General features: G+C 39.0%; 1 protein-coding gene across 2 annotated transcripts in view; it reads left to right on the forward strand.

Moving 5' to 3' along the window:
- The window catches only part of SNX4 (sorting nexin 4), a 61141-nt gene extending 52440 nt beyond the window's left edge, over positions 1–8701 (forward strand). For both annotated transcript variants that reach the window (XM_080808663.1, XM_080808662.1), the window contains exons 12-14: positions 367–512; positions 2470–2584; positions 7511–8701. In XM_080808663.1, coding sequence (XP_080664789.1) covers positions 367–512; positions 2470–2584; positions 7511–7558 — 309 coding nt within the window. In that variant the 3' untranslated portion in view covers positions 7559–8701. The remainder of the gene's footprint in view (positions 1–366; positions 513–2469; positions 2585–7510) is intronic.
- Positions 8702–18282: the final 9581 nt, after the last annotated feature.

An 18282-nucleotide genomic window follows, 5' to 3' on the forward strand; every position in this document is an offset into this window, starting at 1 on the left:
TGTACGGTTCAGTAGTAATAAGTACATTCACATTGTTGTGCAACCAACCTCCAGAACTCTCTTCCTGTTGAAAATTGAAACTCTGTACCATTAAACATCAACTGTCAATTTCCCTTCCCTCCAGCCCTTGGCAGTCACTGTTCTGCTTTCTGTCTCTATGACTTTGACTGCTCTCGATACTTTATTAAGTGGAATCATACAGTATTTGTCTTGTGACTTGTTTATTTCCACTTAGCATAATGTTCTCAGGTTCATCCTTGTAGTATCATATGTAAGAATTCCCTTTCTTTTTCAGGCTGAATAATATTTCTTTGTACATATGTGCCACATTTTGTGTATCCACTCACCTGTTCTATTTCCTTTTAGACCGTGAGAACGTTTTCTTTGAAGGGAATGACTACCAAGCTCTTTGGTCAGGAAACTCCAGAGCAGAGAGAAGCCAGAATAAAGGTGCTAGAAGAACAAATAAATGAAGGAGAACAACAGTTAAAGTCTAAAAATCTGGAAGGCAGGTAAAAATGCTGAGATGTGTAACAAAGCTAGACATACGTACTACATGGCAGATTTTTTTTTATACCTTGTCCCTACCTCATTAACATTCCTGCCTTATAGCCTGTTATTCCAGGGCATTATTTTTTAAGATTTTATTTTTAAGTAGTCTCTACACCCAGTGTGGGGCTTGAACTTACAACCCTGAGATCAGGAGTCACAGGCTCCTCTGACTGAGCCAGGCAGGTGCCACCATAATGGTTCTTCCAAACTGTAGAGATTGAGGGGCACCTGGGTGGCTCAGTTAAGTGTCTGTCTCTCGGTTTCGGCTCAAGTCGTGATATTGCAGTTGTAGAATCGAGCCCCGCATCAGGCCCTGCGTGAGGCGTGGATTCTGCTTCAAATTCTCTGTCCCTCCCTCTGCCCCTCCCCCTATTCATGCACGCTCTCCCCCTCTCTCAAATAAATAAATTAATAAATAAATCTTTAAAGAAATAAAATGTAGTGATTGAATTCCTAAGAAATTTGAATGGTCGAAAGTCATGTTATAGACAAGTTTTATTATGGGGGAAAAGAGTAAGAAGACCTTCAACTTATAATATTAGGTTCCTGCACTTTTCCTGATTTCTGTCCTTTGCACATTCCTTTCACCCTTTCTTCTCCATCACTTGACAAAAGCCTGATCGTTCTTCATTTCCCAGCTCTCATGCTGCTTCCTTTTACTGCTAGCCTCACAGGCTCTCATATCCCTTGGTTCATGCCACGATAGCATGGCAGTTTTGTTTTGGGTGGTCAGTTGTTCTCTGTGATTGTCCCTGCCTAAATTAAGTGCCTTTCAAAGCCAATGACTGTGTCTTTTTCATCTTTATGTTTTAACATCTTGCATTGGGCTTGGCATGTAATTATTCCATAAATATTTCTGGAAATGCTGCTTTCAAAGTTCTGGCATCGCTTTTTCGCTTATTTTCCTTGCTGTTGTTTTTCATCTGATGATAAGTAGATGAAGGCAGACCAACAGTGTATCTATCATTGGTGTTGAGGTATTTTTGTAAATTGTTAGAACTCTTTGTACCAAATAAGTAAAAGCAAACTTTTATGAATGGAATTTAAAGAGACAAATGCCTCTCAGAATTTTTAAAACTCTGGTTGTTTAAAGCAAGCTGTATAGAGCCACCTGGGTGGCTCAGTTAAGCATCTCCCTTTGCTTCAAATCATGATCCTGGGGTCCTGGGATGGAGCCCCACATCAGGCTCCCTGCTCAGGGGGAAGCCTGCTTCTCCCTTCCGCCTATAGCTCCCCCTGCTTGTATGTACTCTCTCTCTCTCTGTGTCAAATAAATAAAAAAAACCCACATGAAGTTATTTTAAAAAAGGGCAAGTATAGGGGCGCCTGGGTGGCTCAGTGGGTTAAAGCCTCTGCCTTCGGCTCAGGTCATGATCCCAGGGTCCTGGGATCGAGCCCCGCATCGGGCTCTCTGCTCAGCAGGGAGCCTGCTTTCCCCTCTCTCTCTGCCTGCCTCTCTGCCTACTTGTGATCTCTCTCTCTCTGTCAAATATATAAATAAATAAAAATATTAAAAAAAAAAAAAAAGGGCAAGTATATAATAATTGTGATACATAATATATCCTGTCAGAAGAGTGTATGTTTTCTAGTGACCCCAGGAGAACTTCACCTGGCCTCTGTTAGGCTTGTAAGCTGGTTCAGAGAGCCATCCACAGCTGTTTTATAGGAATAATTTAAAGCTGGGATTTTTGTGGCAAGAATATTGATTATTAAAATGTAGACAAATGTATGACTGTCTCTGCTGCTTCTCCCAGTATGATTTTTAGGAAGAGAAAAATAGAATATCTTATACAGACAGTAGCTTTTTTTTCCATATGGATAAAAACCAATGCAAACGAGAACTGGTTATTAGAATTTATAATATAGTGAGCTGAATTTGAATAAGAATAATAATGATGACTACACACTTTATTTCAGAGAATTTGTGAAAAATGCTTGGGCTGATATTGAACGCTTCAAAGAACAAAAGAACCATGATTTAAAGGAGGCCCTCATAAGCTATGCAGTCATGCAGATCAGTATGTGCAAAAAGGTAGGTGAAGGTACAAGTATATTCAGAAGTGCTTGCAAATTTCTTTAAAACTGGTTTCTCTTATTTGGACCAGAGTGTTTATTATTTTAAAGCCCATTGTTCTCCCCTTTCCAGAATGTTTTCCAGTTTCTTTACTTAACTTTGAAAGAGTATTATAACCAGAATGTTAACTATTAAGTCTTCACTCACCTGAAGTTCCAAATTTGTATGCCTGTTTATATCTAGTATTTGAAAATATGTACCAACAACGTTACTTGGTTTATATGATGTTCTTGGACAGGGGGTAAGATACTCTTCCTAACAGTGATCTATAGTACTGTGATCGGAAGATAGCTTAAACATTGTTTGGGGGAAATGTGGTTATGATATGGTTTGTTGTCATAGTAAGTCTTTCATGTGACTGATATCCATAGTAGAAGATAAGAACACGGAAGCTTTTTCTGTTTATATAAGTGTTTTGGCAATGCTGAAATCTTTAAAATGCTATGGTAAGAACAAAATATAAAACATTCCTTCTTTTTTAGGACCCATGATCTACCTGTGTGTCCATTAGTACCAGTGCTTTACATAATGTTTAGCTCGTCACCATTTACCAAGAGATTTAACATGCATTATCTCTGTAAATCATATAACAAGATGATTTCTCACAGTTATAAAGACCTTCTTAGAGGGAAAAATCATACTCATATAAACAACTTGTGCTTTAATTCACCCAAAATGTGTATTTTCTAGCTAGACATCATCACTTCCCTAGCTCTTTCCACTTGATATCACCAGCAGTAGTGTAGAGAGCAAAGACATTTTAAGATGTAAACACCGGACTCTAGCATTAGTCACGTGGGCTCCTTTTGTATTGGGCAAATTCATATTTGTGCCTGAGTTCAAGTGTAAGTTACTTCACATAGTGGATCCCTGAGGTCATTTAAGAGACGTTAAAATCATGAGTGATCCATCTGCACATGCCCATGGGTGAGTGTGATTGCAGTTTGATAGTATGTGTGGTTTTTTTTTTTTTTTAAGACTTTATTTACTCATTTATTTATTAGAGAGCAAGTAAGCAAGTGTGCAGGTGGGAAGGGGAGGAGCAGAGGGAGATAGAGAATCCCAAGCTGACTCCATGCTGAGCACGGAGCCTGACACAGGACTCGATCCCATGACCCTGAGATCATGACCTGAGCCCAGATCAGGAGTCAGGGCACCCAAGGACTGAGCCACCCAGGTGCCCCGCAGCTTGATAGTACTTTTATCTGTTGCTCTTCCTGCCAACTCCTGCTGCCTCCCTGCTTCACAGATTGCTTCACATTTAATCTTTTTTCTAACCTTTTCTTTTTTTAATCTTGGGAGGTCTGAAAGAATACAAATTTTTTGAGTTGGTTTTGTTTTGTTTTTGTAGAAGACTTATTCATAAACTCCTTGTGATCTTCTGTTTGCTGCTTTTACAAGGTAAAATGCAGACTATATAATGGCTCAAAGGACTTTTCTCCCCCATTTTACCTAGGGTGGGATGGTTGAGGTGCTGAAAATTAATCTCTGAATAAAAAAGATAACACTGTAGGTGTATTTGGATATACCATTGCATAGCTTGGGTATCTACTCAATGTGTCCTATGATAACTATAGGAAGCCAGTATACGCACATGAGATTAAAAAGATGTGTATTCACCCTGTTTCCCAAGAACAGTACTATAAAGTTTCATCATGTATTTTTTTCCTTAAGTGGAATAGATTTTTATATTTTAAAATCTGCAGTGTTTTTTTTTATGAACTTAAAATTAAGTAGGAGAAGAGAAGATTAATATTAGTTTTTCTCAGATGGATATGGGTATCTATATTTTGTTTATTTTACTTGAGTATTAACTTTTCAGATACCATACTTCGTTATAATGTCAGCTATCCAAAGTGGCAATTGAATGTAATCAAGTGACTAAATTGTAGCAGTAGTAAACCAAAACAAAATACTTACAGGGATGCCTGGGTGGCTCAGTTGCTTAAGTGTCTGCCTTCGGCTCAGGTCATGATCCCTGGGTCTTGGGATCAAGTCCCACATCAGGCTCCCTGCTCAGTGGGGAGCCTACTTCTGTCTCTTGTCTCTGCTGCTCCCTCTACTTATGCTTGCTCTGTTTAAAAAAAAAAAAAATCTTTTAAAAAATTTACATAAGAAGTATTAATATTAGCACTTAAAAATCAGTGTTTTCTTGGTCAGCCTTTTTGGTACTGAATTTTCTAATTTGTTGAATCAAGAAATACTTGATTAATTTTTAAGCTACTTTATCTTTTTAAATTTTAAGAATTGTCATATGGAAAAAATGTTCCATGCAAATGGAAATAGGGAAAAAAAGCCAGGGTGGCAATACTTATATCAGACAAAGTAGACAAAACCAACTTTAAAACAAAGACTGTAACAAGAGACAAGGAAGGGCATTACATAATGATAAAGGGGACAGTCCAACAAGAGGATAGAACACTTGTAAATGCTTACCAGATGCTGAAACACCGTGAAGTAATATTAACAGATACGAAGGGAGAAATTGATAGTAAGACAACAAACAGTAGTAGGGGATTTTAACACCCCACTTACATCAATGGGTAGACCATCAAGACAGAAAATGAATAAGGAAACAGTATCTTTGAGTGACACTTTAGCCCACATGGCCTTAACAGATATATATAGAATATAACCTCCCAGAGCAACAGAATATACATTCTTTTCAAGTGCACATGGAACATTCTCCAGGATAATCACACATTTGGCCACAAAACAAGTCTCAGTAAAATTTAAGAAGACTGGGATGCCTGTGTGGCTCAGTTGCTTAAGCCTTTGGTTCATGTCATGATCCCAGGATCCGGGGATCAAGCCGCACATTGAGCTCCTTGCTCCCTGGGAAGCCTGCTTCTCCCTCTCCCTCTGCTCCTCCCCCTAGCTTGTGCTGTTTTGCTTGCGCTCTCTCTCTTGCTCGCTCTCTAGAATCTTTTAAAAAAAATTTAAGACTGAGGGGCACCTGGGTGGCTCAGTGGGTTAAGCCTCTGCCTTCAGCTCGGGTCATGATCTCAGGGTTCTGGGATCGAGCCCCGCATCGGGCTTTCTTCAGCGGGGAGCCTGCTTCCCTCTCTTTCTTTGCCTGCCTCTCTGCCTACTTGTGATCTCTCTCTCTCTTTGTCAAATAAATAAAAAAAATCTTAAAAAATTTAAGACTGAGATAATATCATTTTTCCTGACCACAATTGTATGAACTAGAATTCAGTCACAAGGAAAAAACTGGAGGGCACCTGGGTGGCTTAGTTGGTTGAGCTCAGGTCATGATCTTGGAGTCCTGGGATTGAGTCCCACATCTGGCTCCCAGCTCCACAGGGAGTCTGCTTTTCCTTCTAACCTTCTCCCCTCATGCTCTCTCTCACTTTCTCTCTCTCTCTGAAATAAATAAAATCTTCAAAAAAAAAAAAAAAAAAGGAGAAATGCAAATATGCAGAGGCTAATAGCATGCTACCAAACCTCCAGTAAGTCAGTGAGGAAATCAAAGAGGTAATCAGAAAATAACATGGATACAAGTGAAAATGAAAACACGATGGTCCAAAATCTTTGGAATGCAGCATAAGCAGTTCCAAGAGGGAAATTTATAGTGATAACAGACTGACCTCAAGAAACAAGAAAAATGTCAATCTAACCTTGCATTTAAGAGACTAAAAAAAGAACAAAGCCCAAGATTAGTAGAAGGTAGGAATTTAATAAAGATCAGAGCAGAAAAATTATCATAAAACTAACATCTCTTATTGCAAAAATTATGAAAATCCAGAAGCATATTAGGTAAAAATTCTTTTCCTCCTGCACCAACTCCCTTTTGAAACCTCACCACTGTTACAGACTTCATGTGTGTCCTTCCAGATGTTGTTGTACATTTACAGTCATTTAGAAAATACACACTTCCCTCTTCGCCCCCAAAACAGGACTATGTTACATGCGCTGTGGTGTCGTTTTCATTTGCCCATTTGATGTCTCATGGAGATCTTCCTAGAGCAGTGCATTAGATCTCTTACCCTCTCTGACAATAAATACTCTCATCAGATACTACTTTATCCAGCCAGTTGGAGATATTTTAAAGGATTTTTTAAAAATTTGCTTTTCGTATTTCATCAGGAGGAGAAAAACAAAAGATTCTTGGTTTTTTCTCGTGTTTGAAGCCTTGATAACTTGATAAATATTGACATGCTTAATTATTAAAATATTGCTTCTTCATGAATTAGCAGTTATTCGAGAATACGTATCTTGTTTGCTAAAAACAAAAAGCCTTTGTTTCTACCACTTTGTTAGATTTTAAAGTTTTATTTTTACATACATGCATTTTTGTTTAAGCATATTAAGTATATTATATTAACTTTGTGCTAAATAGCGTGTTAGAACCACTGAGAAGAATTTGATAATTTAGCCTGTTACTGGTTTTTATCAAAACATTAGTTGTTAGACTAATAATTTAATAAGCCATTAATTTTTTTTAAAAATCTGTTAATTTTTATTTAGTTGTTAAACTAATAAGGTTTTTTTTCCTTTTGTTTTAAGTATTACATAGAAAAACTGCCTGAAAACTTGTTTGGTTTACAAATAGAAATGATACAGTCATGTGATATGAGTTAATGAGTTTATGTTAGGAACCTTGAAAACTCAGTTTTCTAAAAAGAGAAGTTGTAGTAGCTCTTTCCCCATCTTGAAGATAGGCTATGCAGATAATTCTCTTTCTTTTCCCAGAAGCATTAGACATTCACATCTATTAGCCATCGCCAGAAGTAGTGTCATATTTGCTGGACTTTTTAGTTATTCCAGGAAGTGAAATTTAGCATACTAGTAAGCCAGATACTTCAGCTTTCAGAATCCTTCCAAAATCACATTTTAAAGTTTTCTTTTCTTTTCTTTGTTTTTGGTTTTGTTTTGTTTTAGGGAATTCAAGTTTGGACCAATGCTAAGGAATGCTTTAGCAAGATGTAATCTTGTGAAATGAATTTCTCTTCAATCAAAGTGCCCCAGAACAGAAGCACAAGTAAATAAAAAAAAAAAACTTAAGTTGCTACCCAGTATACACAAAAATATATATATAAGTTGAGTCAATTCAACTTTCTTTAATTTGATTGTAGTTATGTTTATATAGCACAAAAAGGATGTATTTTAATGAATCTTAAATATTATAATTTGAGGTTTTGGGGACTGGTGCTGATTCCAAAAAGTTAATTTGATAATATATACCAACAGATCGTTTGTCAGGCTTCTGAACCAATGACTGAATGTTAAGATGTTAGGTCATTTGTTTGTTTCAATGCCAGTTGTTTCCAACCTGTTTATGTAGGGAGTTTTTTCCTAATAATAAATTCCTATCTTTACTTAGTAAGACCCACTAATCTATTATAGGGGGTTATTTTTTCTTGCCTTATATTGAGCTGTTTGGTTTGACAAAGCTCAGCAAAAACTGAGTGTGAAATTTTAAGATTTTCTTCCACATTCATTGATGCCCCCTATAATATTTGCATACACTAGAAAATGCCTTCAATTTGTGTTTTACAACAATTTTGATACTGGTCCGAAATTTTATACTGCCAATAAAGAAGATTCAACTTCTCTGATACATAGTGGAACACATTGTTATGATCCAGGAATTGCTATATAGAAAGTTTTAATTGAATATGTTACATATAAGCACTAAATTCTTCTCTGATAATTCTTAACCTCAGTGATGAGCCTAAATTTACTCTGCTTGGCTCTCTACACATGGCATTTCAGGGTACAAGATGTAGCATTTCAATGTATGAGATATATGTAGTGAACATATGTGTTAGTATCTTCATTATTAATATCCTTCTTTTCTATTGCTTGGCTGTAATTTTTGTAAAGATAAATTATATTGTTTCTGTGTGTGTGTGTGTGTTTGTGTGTTCGTGGTATATGTTCAGAAGCCAAGCACCCTCATTTTGCTAGCTTCGCAGTATTTTAAATGTGTTCTCATTATTACTAATTATGTGAAAAAAATCCCCAGTACTGTTCAGCATTTGACTTTTTTACATGTTTAAAATGTTGCTGGATTTTTGTGCTGTTTGCCAAACTTATACAATAAATAAATGAAGTATTGTGCTGATTTTCATATGATTTTTGGTATTTTAACAAAGTTATCTATACATATTAGTATCTGATGCCCTGTGAGAAAATAATAATACATGCTATATTATGTTTTGAAGTGTTTAATTGTTTAATTTTACCAAAATGTTGGGTTTTTCAAAAAATAAGATGCTGAAATCAGATGAATTTTTTACTTTTTTTAAAAAAAATTGCTAGAAGCAAAGATCATCTTTATAGGTACTCATTTCGTTCCACTGAATTGTATCATCTCTTGACTCATGAAATAGCTTTTCATTTGGCATTTAAAAATCAAAACCTTCTCTCCAAAACTAACTTTAAACTAAATGTAAAGTGTAGTAGTTTTTTTCCTACTAGCTGATTTAGTTTGAGAAAGCCATAGTTACCTATGTTTTAAAAGATTAATTAGGAAAAATATTTTTCTAAATCATGCAAATACTCACTTGGTTATATGTATATTTAGGAATATCTTGACTTGGGTTGACTTTTTAAAAAGTTTCATTTGGTAGCACAAATCATTCCTTTAAAAAAAAAACAACAACAACAAACTCTTGAACTTGTTTTTTGTTTTAAGTAGGCTCCATGCCCAATGTGGGGCTTGAACTCATGACCCTGAGATTAAGAGTTTGCATGCTCTGCTAACTGAGCATGCAGGCACCCACCCCCTCAAAAAAGCAAAACAAAAATCTCTTAAAGACGTTTTATGATGGAAATTATTTTTCATACTATACAGAATAAGTATAAAGAAAATAATCTGTGCAATAACCCTTTTCAAAACTGTTTAAAAATCAGAATGTTAAAATGAATTATTAAAGAGGAGTGGGGTTTAAATCTGCAAAGCTAAATATAAAAATATAAGGAATGACTGAAGAAAAATGACTCATTACATTAATGTAAATAGTAACAGAGGAAGATTTCATCTTGACAGTGTACTAGTGATGCAGTTGGTATAGTCAAAGCATTAAAATTAACTGAAGTCATACTTAACCTTCATTTACATCCAAAACTTGAGTATGTCTGAATGAGTCACTGGTAATTACAACATAGCATCCAAAACAGGAACTGCGGGTTTTTAAAATTCAAGCGTCTTTAGAATAAACACACACCCAGCTTGGACTGGAATGAAAAACCAAGAGTTATGTAACGGGAATGCTAGGCTTTTTATATCCTTATAATCCTTCTTTAGATTTATATGCATACTCTCCCCCTGGGTAGAATTTACTGATTTCTCAAAGAAAGTTTTCCCTAAAAAAAAAAAAAAAAAAAAAAAAAAAAAAAAAAAAAGTGGAAATTTCTTTCAAGGGTGAGTAACCCAAAGAAATAAAATAATAAAAGATCAAATCAGTAGAGTTATACTTGCTTCCTAAATTACATAGCTTTAAATACCTATATATTTGAAAGGAAGGAATAAACTATTGAAAAAATGAGCAAATTAAATCCAAAGTAAGTAGAAGAAAGGAAGAGCAAAATTAATGGTACTAAAAATAGGGTTATAAAGCCAAAAGTTGGTTCTTTAAAACGACTAATAAAATTAAATCTCTAGCAAACCTGGATGGAAAAAGAAAAAGTATTAATTATTTCTGTCAAGAATGAGGTGAGAAATGTTATTATAGATCTTACAGACATTAAAAGAATAATAAGCAATATTATGGGCAACTTTAAACCAATAAATTAGACGAAGTCAACAAATTCCTTTAAAAATATAGCTTACTAAAACTGATACAAGATGAAATAGAAAATCTGAGTAACCTTATACCAAAGAAATTTAGAATCAAAAATACTCCTACAGAAGAAAACTCCCATGTCTTGATTGCCTTATTGATGAGTTGTATCAAACATTTAAGGGAGAAAAAGCTCTAATTCTACACAGACTTTCAGAAAATAGGGAAAAGGGAATACTTCCTTCCCATTTTTTTTTTCATTTTTTTTTTCTTAATGAGAACAGTATTACCCACAGGTACCCAAACTGGCCAAAGACCTTTTCAAGAAAGAAAGTGATGTATCAATATACATCATAAACATAGATAAAGAAATTGTTAAACCATTAGATGATTGGACCCAGCAATATGTAAAAAGCATAGCATGTCATGATCCAGTAGTGTTATCTCAGAATGCAAGGTTGGTTTAACATTAAAAGTCAATTCCTATAATCTATCATATTAGCAGAATCCAAGGAAATACCTTATGATCATTTTGATACATATAAAAAAAGATGCAACACTGATTTATGATTTAAAACTCAGCAGATTAGGAATAGAGGGAAACGTACTCTGATAAAGGGCATCTGTGGAAAAGCTACAGCTAACATACATAACATTCAGAAAGTCAAATCCATCACAGGACAGCTGCCTACCAGATAGTATATGTCCCCATTTCTCCCCCTCCCACCATTGCTAGCATTCGGCAGGCTTTCACCCCAACCTTCCTGCAACTGTTCCCATCCCCTGTTGATTCCTGTGCTCATTGCTGAGGCTTTTTCTCAATAATCATTGAACTCTGAAGCTTGTGGATGCCCTAAAGTGAAGCTCAGAGAGCATGTTCACCAGGTGAGCAGTTCCCCAAGTCGAGAAGGTTTAGGAAATCTATTGATTCAGGAGATAGTTATAAAATTTATCCTCAGATGAAGGTGGAACTAGTTGATTCAGAAGCATAAAGTCCAAATGAATAAAACATTCCTTTTATGTAACTGTGTGCTAGAAGCACCATTCAGCAGAAGACAAGGAGAAACTCCTAAATATTCAGTTGCTGAGTTCTTGATTTCAGAGGCTATAGATTAACATGCATCAAATGCTTACTGCTAGAGCCAAAACTGAGGCACGGCGCAGTGACATGACTTGCCCAAGGTCCCGCACCTAGTAACTGGTAGAGCCAGGGTTTGGACCCAAATAGCATGGATCCAGAGCCTGTACTTTTTCAGGCTTTTGTTCTTTTCCTCCCCTTTAGAAGAGCAGGGGGCTTTAGGTGTAAAGATACCTAGAAGAGACAGACCCATGAGGGTGGGGAAGGAATGGGAAAGGTAACTTTCTTGATGCTCAAACTGCAAGATACTTGACAAGAAAATGTCTTAGGTACTATCAGGAATGGGAGAGGAGGAGGAAACAGAATGAGGCCATCTGTGGGGAAATGCCAGACCAGTTCTCCAATTTGAATTGTGTGCTTGTGACTTGCTTGGGGATCTAGTTAAAATGCAGACTCCTGATTCGGTAGTTTGAAGTGGAGCCTCAGTCTGCATTTCTAACAAGCTCCCAGCTAATGCCAGTGCTACTGGTCAGACTTTGAGTGGCTAGCTGTTAAAGAAATATGTATATATATAGGCATAAAATGTGAAATATCTCTAGCTATAAGCTAATGGCCTGGCCAAACCAAGACCCACTGAGGAACAATTATTTAGCAAATACAGAAAAATTTAGCAGTTATTCAAAAGAAAAAAAGAATTAAGCAACACTGATTTCTTAGTTCAGTTCCAAGTTTACAAGTTTATTACTTTTTTTAAAGATTTTATTTATTTGAGAAAGAGTGCTTGAGAGAGCAAAAGCAGGGGGAAGGGCAGAAGCGGGGGAAGCAGACCCCCCACGGAGCAGGGAGCCAAAGGAGGGCGTCTATCCCAGGACCCCAGGATCTTGACCTGAGCCAAAGGCAGACGCTTAACCGATTGAGCCACCTGGGCACCCCAAAGTCTACAAGTTTAGAATATGTGAAGCCTTAATGATAAAGATGAGTAGATGGGTAATTATGATAAAAATGTAAGACTAAAATTCAATAATAAGGTAATAGCAAAAATAGTACTAATGAGGCTTTCATCAAATATTGTGGAAGATGTCAAATACAGTCACAAGTTTATCTTTGTGCCTTCTCAAAATTCCTCTAAAATGACGGGAATTTTTTGTTTGTTTTTATTGTTTGTTTTAAAGTACCTTTCAAGGCAATGGAAGAAAATACAACTGCGTACAATAAATGTGCACAGAATTTTATAAGATAAAAAGATGTAGGAGATGCTAAATGACTTAGTAAAATGGTGGCTGCTGAAACTTACACACCAGTGACCAGGGCTATTAATGAGAAGCAAGCTACTTTACACCACTGAATCTCACAAAAACTCAGGAGTTAGAGGAAACAGCATACTGGTAAGAAGGAATAGTGTGAGGTTAAAAAAGGTGGGGAAAGGATTGGTTGAAAGGCTGTACCAGGAGCAATTCAATTATACGTGGATTCTAAAAAACAAAGCAAACGAATAAACAGCAGAAACAGACCCATATATATAGCCAACCGATGGTTGTCAGAGAAGTGAGTGGGGTGATGGGCAAGGTGGGTGAAGGCGAGTGGGAGATACGGGCTTCCAGTTATGGAATAAAACAACCGTTATATGCTTAGGTCCCAGACCTTTCTGCATATGCACAAGAGACCACTGCTGTGCATTACTGTGAAATTTCACATTAGTAAAATGTTCGAGGTAATGTTAATATACAAAGAATTGCCATCAGAATACCATCAGGCTTCTCAAGGGAAAAATTTCTTGGACTCCAGAAAAGAATAGAGTGGTATCTTCAGAATTTTGAGGAAAAATGATAGCCAACATGATGGCCATATTATCAATCAAGCGTGAGGCAGAGCAAAGGCATTTTTGAATATGCAGTCTCAAAAAATTCCCTTCCTAGGTACCCTTTCTCAAGAAGCTCCTGGGGGATGTGCTTCACTAAAACAGGAACATAGACCAAAAATCAGAAAGCCATGGGATATAGAAAAGAGGAGATCTAACGTGAAAGATGAAAGGTATGCCCAGGGTATGGTGAAAAGGAATCCCAGAAAGGACCGTCCAGAGTGGAGTCAGAGTTGAGGGACTCCAGGAGGAAGATCACCTGGAAAAAAGCTGGAATTACAGGCTAAGGTATAGATTCCGCAAAAGTGGAATACGTTTGTAAAATACGTTTGTAAATTTGGAGGCCATTGCATTAGGGTGATGTAGCCATAGAAAGAAAATCAAGCAACAGAGACACAAGGCTATTAAAATATTCAGGAGAAAGGGAGATGTTTTGCACCAAGAGAATCAGACTTTACTACATGGCTCTGCCGTTAAAAATGTATACTGAGCACGGGTAGCTCAGTCAGTGAAGCCTCTGACTCTTGATTTCAGCTCAGGTCATGATCTCAGGGTGGTGAGATCGAGCCCCGTGTTGGACTCTGTGCTGAACAGGGAACCTGCTTAAGATTCCCTTCCCCCTCTACCCCTTCGCCCCCTTGCACCCACTCTCTCTCTAAAAAAATAAATAAAATTTGAAAATATATTTCCCTAACTATAATAATGGAAACATGACAGTCAGCTCATCCAAACATGGTGTCACTACCTCAGGCAAAATGGCCCAGTGGGAACTTCAACAAAATTGGTACGGGTACTAGACAGTGGGACACAATGGACATGAACGGAGATGTGGGTAAGGAAAGTACCAAGGGCACACAACTCACCAAAAGTGGCTCCCAAGGCAATTGCAACTAAAAAAAGTCAGGAGATTCAACAAGTATTAAGAATTAGGTTATCTGGGGCGCCTGGGTGGCTCAGTGGGTTAAGCCGCTGCCTTCGGCTCAGGTCATGATCTCAGGGTCCTGGGATCGAGTCCCGCATCGGGCTCTCTGCTCAGCAGGGAGCCTGCTTCTCCCTCCACTTCTCTCTGCCTGCCTCTCTGCCTGCCTCTCTGCCTACTTGTGATCTCTCTCTGTCAAATAAAAAAAAAAAAAAAAAAAAGAATTAGGTTATCAGCAAAATGTGGCTCCAGCGGGCCAGAAGGAAAGAACAGTGTCCACACCTGCCCCAGTCCACTGATCGGTAGGTAATTACGTACACTTGTGGTTTTTCCTAACCACAGTGAGGTACACTGCGTGTCAGGAACATGCCAGGTGCAGGCAGGAGGCAACAGCTTGGTCACAATATGTGTAATAAAAATGTAAAGTGAATTCCTTCTTCTACTATTTATAAGAAGTAGAGAAAAAGGTAGAGAATAGGTGTTTGTTTTTTTTTTTTTAAGATTTATTTAATTTAGAGAGCATGGGTGAGCTGGGAGAGGGGGAGAAGAAGAGAGAGAATCTCAAGCAGACACCCTGCCAAGCATGGAGCCTGAAGTGGGGCTCGATCCCATGACCCCAAGATCATGACTTGAACCAAAATCAAGAGTCAGATGCTTACCCAGCTAAGCCACCCAGGTGTCCCAAGGGAGAGAGTAGTTTCCAACAGTAAGCACGTAAAGGCAAAGGCAAACCAAATAGTGTTCCCTCTTCCTCACCCAGGGAAGTAAAAGAGGTCAAATTAAAGGGTCACAGAACTAAAATCAAAGACTCCATAGTATTATAAACATATATGGTAAAAGACATATCAGAGTCTCTTTTAGACTGTGAAATCTGTACTTGAAATTTCCATAGAGCATTAAAAATTTCTTAAATTAATATATGAAGCTGGTAGGGACACCTGGGTGGCTCAGTTGGTTAAGTGTCTGCCTTCAGCTCGGGTCATGTTCCTAGAGTCCTGGGATCGAGACCCACATCAGGCTCCCTGCTCAGTGGGGAGCCTGCTTCTCCCTCTGCCTGCTGCTCCCCATGTTTGTGTGCTCTCTCTCTCTGACCAATAAATAAATAAATAAATAAATAAATAATATATGAAGGTGGTTAAAAAAAAAATTTCCAAATAGTGCTGAAGTCCCACACATGAAAAATTGTGTCCTTCCGCTCTCATTCCCCACCTATCTCCCCATTTTTCTCCACAGAGGAAACCACCACTGTGGTTTCCCGTGTGTCCTTCTAGAACTAGTCTTTTACATGTGTATACATCTCTCCACACTCAGAAACGAGAGCTTACTGTTTAATCTCAAAGATTGCCCCATGTCAGTACACGCGCCTCAGTCTCTTTTTGGTCATGTGGTATTCCATATAGACCATAGTTTATGGTTTGAAGGATCCTTCTCGAAACTGAGCCCCCAGAACCACGTATGGCTCTCCGGAAGTCAGCCCAGAATCAGCAGGGCACAGGGAGTCGGCTCATGGCCAGTGATTAGGCACCAACCACACCCTCCCATCAGCAAGCTGAAGACCCCTAGGTGAACCAGAGATCTTCATCGCTTCCCTTACACCCCTCAAAATTCCCCAGAACCAAATCTACATTTTATCATATAATTTCCTTTTTCTTGACTCACACACACACACCCCTATATAAAATACATGTAAATATACATATGAAGAGAGAGATTGCAGTGTTCCATCTCTAGATCTGTCTGTAGGTAGATCTATAGGTATAGACACACACACACACACACACAGAGGTACTGAGGACTGGCTTCTCAGTAGGACTTATTAGCATATCAAAAACGTTGGTCCAGCTTGAAGGAAACACTGGTGTCCCCCTCATCCTGCTGCTGTGTTGGTTAGTGGGGGGTGACAGAAGAATTGTCCTATTGTTCTAGATCCTGGTGGCAGCCCCTTGTGACATCTCATTTCTGGTCCACAGCTCAGCAAAGGCTCAGGGCTTCCCACGTCAGCTTCCTTCCATCTCACAGCAGCCCAAAGTCAATGGAAGGGATGATGTCCTCTGATTGAAAACGGGCTTGATTGACCCTTAAAATAGACCCAGTTCTTTTCCGTGGTTGGATCCCAGAATCTTCAGTTAGAAATGAGCTTGGAGGAAAAGAAAAGAAAAAAAAGAAAGAAAGAAAGAAAGAAAGAAAGAAAGAAAGAAAGAAAGAAAAGGAAATGACCTTAGAGATGATTTCCTCTCCTTTTAAAAATGAAGAAACAAGACCAGAGAGGGGAAGTGACTTGTTCACAGTAACATAGCCAATGAGAGCAGATTCGAGACTTCTGGACAGGGCTCCTTCCTGTGAGTTTTCTTTTTCCGTATCTGTCTCCTGAGCTAATGGGCCTGTCTGGCTGTCCCATGTCATCACCTGGTCTGTAGCCAGGGAGAGGGATCGAAAGGGGCATAAAGGGAGTCCCTGCACTGGATCAAGGGGAAGGATGAGAGTGGTTTTGGGTGATGGGCCCAGGAAAGCAGGTTTGGGATAAACAGTGCATTTCAACCATCCAGGGACTTCGGACAGTTACAGTTGCAAACACCTCTAGAGTTCCCTCCTAAACATGAGCCTGTATGTGACACCTTGGACAGCAAGCAGGAAGCCAGTGATACCTCTGTTTGACAGGTGGCCGGAGCCCTGGGGTGCTGTGTGCAAGTTGGATCACACGGCATTGACTAGACTGGGCCTGCGAAGCCTGGATCCCACTTTGCTCGGCCCAACCTCCAGAGAGGTCTTCAACAGCTCATTAGGGGTACCCCATGGAGGATGGGCAGAGGGTTTCTTTAGCTGTTGGCAGAGCCTCGGGAGTCCTGTGACCTTCCCACCCGCTGTGAGCTCACCAAGCCTGCCTGACACCTGAGCTCCAGGTGGCTCCTTTTCGGGCCCAGCTCATGTTCCTCTCTGGGGGACATGCCCCTGCTGGGAGGTAACTGAAGACCCCTGTCTCCTATTAGAGAAGGAAACTGAGCCATAGCTTTTGGTGAGGCCCTGGATATTCATGACAGGGTCACTGCTTGGAAGCAGGTGAAGAGAACTTGGTATTATGGGGAGCAAGGGATGTTCTCTGCCATTCTCTAAACTCAGTTGCTTTCATTTGCCTCAGGACCCTTGGACCAGCCTCTTCTTCTGCCTGAGGTGGGCTCAGCCCCCAGCCCCAGCTCCTTTGTCTGGAGCACTATTACACTATCCTCACAAACTCATCTTAGCCATACACTATCCTCACAAACTCATCTTAGCCATAACCTCCTCTCGGAGATCTTCTCTGGGCTTCTAACCAAAAAGCGTCTGGCTCCTAAAACTGCCTATTCCTCCCCATCTTAGAATTTAGCACCAACGGGGAGCGTGGGTGGCTCAGTGGGTTGAGGCCTCTGCCTTCGGCTCAGGTCATGATCCCAGGGTCCTGGGATCGAGCCCCGCATCGGTCTCTCTGCTCTGCGGGGAGCCTGCTTCCCCTCCCCTCTCTCTCTGCCTGCCTCTCTGCCTACTTGTGATCTCTGTCTGTCAAATAAATAAATAAAATCTTAAAAAAAAAAAAAAGAATTTAGCACCAAGTACTGAAATTACTGGCTTCTATGTGTATGTGACCAAATTTTATAAATGTCCCACGTGTATTTGAAAACATGCTAGGGTGCATGGGTGGCTCAGTTGGTTAAATGTCTGCCTTCGGCTCCAGTCAGAATCCCAGGGTCCTGGAATCAAGTCCCTCATTGGGCTCCCTGCTCAGCAGGGAGCTTGCTTCTCCCTCTCCCTCTGTCTCTCCCCTGGCTTACGCTCTCTTTCTCTCTCTCTAATAAATAAATAAAATCTTAAAAAAAAAATAGAAAATTCCTTCTTCAGCTGTAGTGTGCAACATATCGTGTAGGACCATTATATTAAGCTTTTATTATTTTTTTATTTAAAGATTTTATTTACTGATTTGTGAGAGAGAGAAAAAACACAAGCAGGGGGAGTGGCAAACAGAGAGAACCAGGCTCCCCACTGAGGAGAGAACCCAATGCAGGACTTGATCCCAGGATCCTTGGATATGACCTGAGCTGA

The sequence above is a fragment of the Martes martes genome, assembly GCF_963455335.1.
Source record: "Martes martes genome assembly, chromosome: 1".
Lineage (NCBI taxonomy): Eukaryota > Metazoa > Chordata > Mammalia > Carnivora > Mustelidae > Martes > Martes martes.